General features: G+C 52.7%; 1 protein-coding gene across 1 annotated transcript; it reads left to right on the top strand.

The window, feature by feature from the left end:
- Nucleotides 1-361: 361 nt before the first annotated feature.
- On the top strand, nucleotides 362-4,165 carry LOC131200373 (uncharacterized). The gene is made up of 2 exons (XM_058187065.1): nucleotides 362-983; nucleotides 3,812-4,165. Exons 1-2 carry the CDS (start codon nucleotides 362-364, stop codon nucleotides 3,874-3,876), a joined length of 687 nt encoding a protein of 228 aa, XP_058043048.1. The 3' UTR covers nucleotides 3,877-4,165.
- Nucleotides 4,166-6,057: the final 1,892 nt, after the last annotated feature.

The following is a 6,057-nucleotide window of genomic DNA, read 5'->3' as shown; positions in this document are numbered from 1 at the left end:
AGTTGGCTTTCATTAAAGGTTGCTTGTTTACTACGCTCGTAGTCGCCTCAGTAATTCCTCGAACCCAATACACAATACTGGCGACGAAGGTGGGATTCTGAGGTGATTAGCGTTCGGACCGTCCAGAATTTCCCTCTTCCGATTCGAACCGGCCGTTCGATGGCTCCGCCTGTGTTTGCCCCGTTCCTTGTCAGCGCGGAGACGTGGGAAGCATACGAAGATCGTTTTGAATGCTACTTGGAAGCCCACGATTACACCGGTCTGTCCAGCAACCGTGGCGGGCGCATTTCTTAAGCGTGCGGTCCTGAAGTGTTTGCCACTGCCGGGCTCTGGTGGCCCCTCTGTCCATTCATGATGTTCCATGGGATACCTTGAGGAGAAGTTAAAGGCACATTACGCGCCAACCCCGTCCCGAATTGCTCGACGGTTTAAATTCCGGCATCGCTTACAAGAAGAAGGGGAGCCCCTGAATCTATATATAGCCTCCCTCCGAACCGCTGCCCTGGAATGCGAATTCCAGGACCTAGATGACGCCCTGTTGGAGCAGTTAGTCTGTGGCGTGAGGGATCTTCGACTGCAGCGGCGTCTGTTAGCGATGAAAGATTTAACTCTCCCGATGGCATTAGACGAAGCACGAGCTGCCGAGATGTCGGAAAGGTCTACCGCTGACATCCGGCGCTTCCAAAATTCTACCAGTCAGTCCACGGGGGTGCATCACGAAGACGACGATCCTGCTGACACCTCGGATGAGGAGACAGAAGTGGACCGCCTGAAGACCTCACCGCCCGGAAAGAAAAGGCTGCAAAAGAAGAAAGTAGCTGCCTGCCTCAGCTGTGGGGAGTTTCATCCTCGTGCATCCTGCCGTTTCCGTTCCGCTATTTGCCGCCGCTGTGGCAAGTCGGGGCATATTGCCAAAGTTTGCCATTCTGCTGGGCAGCCGCCAGATGAGTTAAAGTATCGCGCCCCAGGGAAGCCCCCTATGGGTGAGAACCGTTGTGATGTTGCCCAGGGGCATGGGCCCACAGAGGTCGTATTCCATCAGCATAGTTCAGCTGATTCTAAGAAACTGTCATTGACTGTAAAACTGGAGGGGGTGGCATGTCCCATGGAAATAGACACGGGCTCTTCACGGTCCATTATTTCTTGGGCTATCCTCAAGCGGGTAGTTCCTTCTTTTCTCTCATGCCGGTTGCAACCCTGCCCCGTCCGCCTTCGGGACTATCAGGGCAAGACAATTCCTGTCATGGGCCAAGGTCGTTTCCATGTGGAGACAAAAAACTTCAAAGGGTCCCTTCCCCTAATTGTTGTTAAGGGCTCCCTCCCAACACTATTGGGGTTGGACTGGTTTAGTGCTCTGGGCATGGGTATCTCGGGCATCCATTCTGTCTCTGGGGATAGTTATGACTTCCTTTTTACGGAGTTCAGCTCTGTTTTTGACGGCTCCTTGGGAAGGTATACGGGCCCCCAATTTCATTGAATTTGGATCCACAGGTCGCTCCCATTCGATTGAAGCCCCGGAGAGTTCCACTGGCCCTCCGTCCCAAAGTTGAAGCAGAGCTAGATAAACTAATTCGGCAAGGGGTGTTGGAGCCCACGGATCATTCTAGTTGGGAGACACCCATAGTAGTTCCCATAAAGCCTGATGGCTCTATTCGCATATGTGCTGACTTCAAATGCACGCTGAATAAGGCTTTACAGGCTCATCCTTACCCTGTCCCAGTGGTCCAACATTTACTTCATTCCTTGGGCCCTGGCACCGTTTTTGCCAAACTAGATTTGGCTCAGGCATACCAGCAGCTTCCGTGGATGATGCATCTGCAGAAGCACAGACCATTGTCACCCACCGAGCTTTCAAATGCCGGCGCCTGCAGTTTGGCATCAGCATTGCTCGGGTCTATTCCAAAATTTGATGGGCGGTTACTTCAGGGATTGCCTGGGGTCGTCCCTATTTCGACGACGTCCTAGTCTCCGCTGGTGGTCAGGCCGAACTCGTCGAGAGGGTGAGGGCTGTGTTATCCGCTTCAAGCAGGCTGGTCTCAAGTTGAAACGCTCCAAATGTGTCATAGGGGTCCCTCAAGTAGAGTTCTTGGGGTATCTCGTGGATGCTAAAGGCATCCACCCTGCCCAACTAAGGTGGCCGCCATTAAATCTGCCCCTATTCCGACCTCAAGGACGGAACTGCAGGCATTCTTGGCCTCCTTAATTTTACAGTGTGTTCTTGCCTCACAAGGCTTGGTGGCTGAACCTCTCCACCGCCTGTTGGACAAGAACACACCGTGGTCCTGAGCCCCTGGAGACTTCTGCCTTTCAAGCTGTCAAGGAGTTGCTCACTTCTTGGCCGTATTGGTCCAATACAATGCTGACCTGCCACTTGTTTTAACGGCAGATGCTTCCCCTTCGGTATTGGGGCTGTGTTAAGCCACCGTTTTCCCTGCGGCTTGGAGGCCCCTCTCGCATTTTACTCGAGGACTCTCTCTCCAGCTGAACGTAATTATAGCCAGCTGGATCGAGAGGCCTTGGCCTTGGTGGCCTCAGTTAAGAGGTTCCACGACTATGTGTATGGCCGCCGGTTCGAGCTTGTCACAGATCACAAGCCGCTATTAGGGCTTTTATCCGGAGACCGGCAGACACCAATTATTCTGTCGCCCCGTTTGTCCCGGTGGACGGTATTTCTGGCCGCTTATAACTACTCCCTGACATACCGGCCCGGCAAGCTGATCGCACACGCTGAGGCGCCCAGTGGTTGCCCCGTGCCTGGACAAGCCCACGACCCGGCACCCGGTTCTCCGGTTCTCCTCATTGAGGACTGGGAGTCCCCCGTAACGGCCGTTGACATTGCGGCTGCCTCTGCTGCCGATCCCATTTTTTCGCAGGTGCTGGACTGGGTGGGCAGGGGTTGGCCATTGAACCCCGCGACATTCAGGCCGTTCCTCGCCAGACAGCACGAGTTGTCATCTCAGCGAGGCTGCTTGCTGTGGGGACATAGGGTCGTTGTTCCCCCCGCACTTCAAGTTCCCGTGCTTTCCCGGTTGCATGAAAGTCATCCGGGCATCGTCCGGATGAAGGGTTAGCCGGAGCTATGTCTGGTGGCCGTCATTAGATAAGGACATAGCTAACTGGGTTTCCCAATGCCAAGCATGCCAGATGTCCAGGCGGCGGCTCCAGTCGCTGCCCGAGAGTGGGAAAACCCCAGGGCCCGTGGTCGCGGATTCATTTGGATTTCGGGCCCATTCAAGGGTCGCACCTTCCTAATTGTGGTGGATGCCTATTCGAAGTGGGTTGAGATAGCACTCATGGCATCCACCACTTCAGAGGCAGTGATACAGGTCTTGTCCAAGTTGTTTGCCACCCATGGGCTCCCTGATGTTCTAGTAACAGACAATGGACCGCAACTAGCTTCTGCCACCTTCTTGTCCTACCTGGCATCCCAGGGCATCCGTCACGCCCCAATTGCGCCATATCACCCGGCTAGTAATGGCCTTGCTGAAAGGGCCGTGCGATCGGCCAAGGAAGCCCTGGCCAGGTTGGACACGGGACACTGGTATGAGAGGGTATCGGCCTATCTGTTGGCCCAGCACACGACACCCTGCCCCAGTACTAACAGAAGCCCCTCTGAGTTATTAATGGGCCGCCGCCTAAGGACCACGTTGGACCGACTCCACCCCGGTTATTCACCCAGACCACCCCCTGACCTGCTCCGGCCGCCCCGGTCCTTCGCAGAGGGGGACCACGTCTATGTGCAAAATTTTGGGGGTGAACCGCGTTGGCTACCTGGCATTATTTCGGGCATAACTGGTCCCTGCTCTTATAGGGTCCGCCTCGAAGACGGCAGGACGTGGCGGCGCCATGTGGACCAACTACGAGGACGACCGTTAGCCATTCCCCTACGTGGCGAGAGGGAACACCCGATGCCCGCCTGGTGTGCGTTTCCCTCTAATTCTGTTCCGGGTTCCAGCCCTCCACATGATGCCGTCAGCGACAACCGACCGCCCGACCTACCAGGGGGTGGAACTTCTCCCATCGTTGTGGCTCCACCTTCTGGGGCCTCTGCAGCGCTGCAGGTCCAACCTCCTTCCATTCGTGTCCAGCCGCCGTCCGTTCCTGAGTTACGGCGATCCACCAGACCGCGTCGGCCCCCGGCATACTTACAGGACTACGCATGCGCGATCCGTGGGGTGAGGAGTGTTGTGTTCGTGACCGCCATGTTAAATGAGAGACGGTATCCTATTGGTTAAGACGCATGGCAACCCAATGGGCGGGAATTCTTAGTGTGTTGATTGGCTCTCCTGTTTGACAGCAGGTTTATATAAGAGCTGTCAAACGCAGGGTGCGAGCCATTATTGTTTTGAAGTTGGCTTTCATTAAAGGTTGCTTGTTTACTACGCTCGTAGTCGCCTCAGTAATTCCTCGAACCCAATACACAATATAAGGTAATTTTCATTTTCATTTGGAATACCGTAGTTCAAGCACAGGTTTGCCAAGGGCCAAAGTGTATATGATGAGAAAGATTTGATAATATGATTTGCCAGGGTTTTAACGTGCAATAATTGAGGCTTTTTCTTTTTTCTTTTTCCTTTAAAAATGTTCTCCTCTGCAGGCAGTTTTTTTTTTAAATTTACATTTATATCCCGCCCTTCTCCGAAGACTCAGGGCGGCTTACAGTGTATAAGGCAATAGTCTCATTCTATTTGTATATTTACAAAGTCAACTTATTGCCCCTCCAACAATCTGGGTCCTCATTTTACCTACCTTATAAAGGATGGAAGGCTGAGTCAACCTCGGGCCGGGCTTGAACCTGCAGTAATTGCAGGCTGCTGTGTTCTAATAACAGGCTTCTAACAGCCTGAGCTATCATGGCCCCATTTGTGGTCATACAAACACAATTGGGACTGGAATTACTGTCACTAAGTAATGTGGTTGTAAAGTGGGATGGCATGTGACTGCATCACTTAGTGAGGGCAATCCTGGCAGTCCCGCTTGCTGTTATAACTCCAGATGAGCCGGTTTAGCTCTGCCTGGTAAGGCCTGTTATTAAGAACACAAAGCCTGCAATTACTGCAGGTTCGAGCCCGGCCCAAGGTTGACTCAGCCTTCCATCCTTTATAAGGTAGGTAAAATGAGGACCCAGATTGTTGGGGGGGCAATAAGTTGACTTTGTAAATATATACAAATAGAATGAGACTATTGCCCTATACATTGTAAGCCGCCCTGAGTCTTCGGAGAAGGGCGGGGTATAAATGTAAACAAAAAAAAAAAAATTAAGCAGGAAGTGGAAGTTGGACCAGATAAGGAGGTTGGGGATGCTGCACAGGGGTGAGGGAGGCTGTGTATGAATGGAGAGGAGAGGGTCCTGCAGTGTGGTGTGAGTTCAGGGAGCCTGGAGAAGGAGAAAGTAGGGTATGCACATGAATGTGTGCAAGCACAGGGAAGTCGGGGCTTCTTGGTCTGATGTGGCTCTGAGGCTGCAAGAAGCCTTTGAGTTGCAGTGCAGCGTGAAGCCCAGTCCAGCAACCTGGCACAAAGCAGTTTCTTGCTGCCATGGGTAGCTGCAATTGCTCCAGCCTGGACCTTGGCTGCACTCATCTTTGTCACCCTGCATCCTGAGACCCATGTTGCAGGGGTGAAATCCAGCAGGTTCTGGAGAACCAGTAATGGAAATTTTGAGCAGTTCGGAGAACCGGCAAATTCCACCTCTGGCTGGTCCCAGAGTGGGGTGGGAATGGAGATTTTGCAGTATCTCCCAGCAGTATGGAGGGATTTTGCAGTATCCTTCCCCTGGAATTGGGTGGGAATGGAGATTTTGCAGTATCCTTCACCTGTCACGTCTACCAAGCCACACCCACCAAGCCACACCATGCCCACCAAGCCACACTCACAGAACCGGTAGTAAAAAAAATCGGATTTCACCACTGCCATGTTGCCTTATGCTCTGCCCCCCTAGCTAATTTCTGCAGCACTGTTAAGGCAGCAAAACAAAGCAGTTTATTTGCTGCATGGCAGCGACCCAAATATATATGTTAAACCAAGAATGAAAATTACCATAACAACTCTATTAGT

The sequence above is a fragment of the Ahaetulla prasina genome, chromosome 1 (assembly GCF_028640845.1).
Source record: "Ahaetulla prasina isolate Xishuangbanna chromosome 1, ASM2864084v1, whole genome shotgun sequence".
Lineage (NCBI taxonomy): Eukaryota > Metazoa > Chordata > Lepidosauria > Squamata > Colubridae > Ahaetulla > Ahaetulla prasina.
Note: the sequence above shows the minus strand (reverse complement) of the source record. Positions and strands in the feature narration are given on the sequence as shown.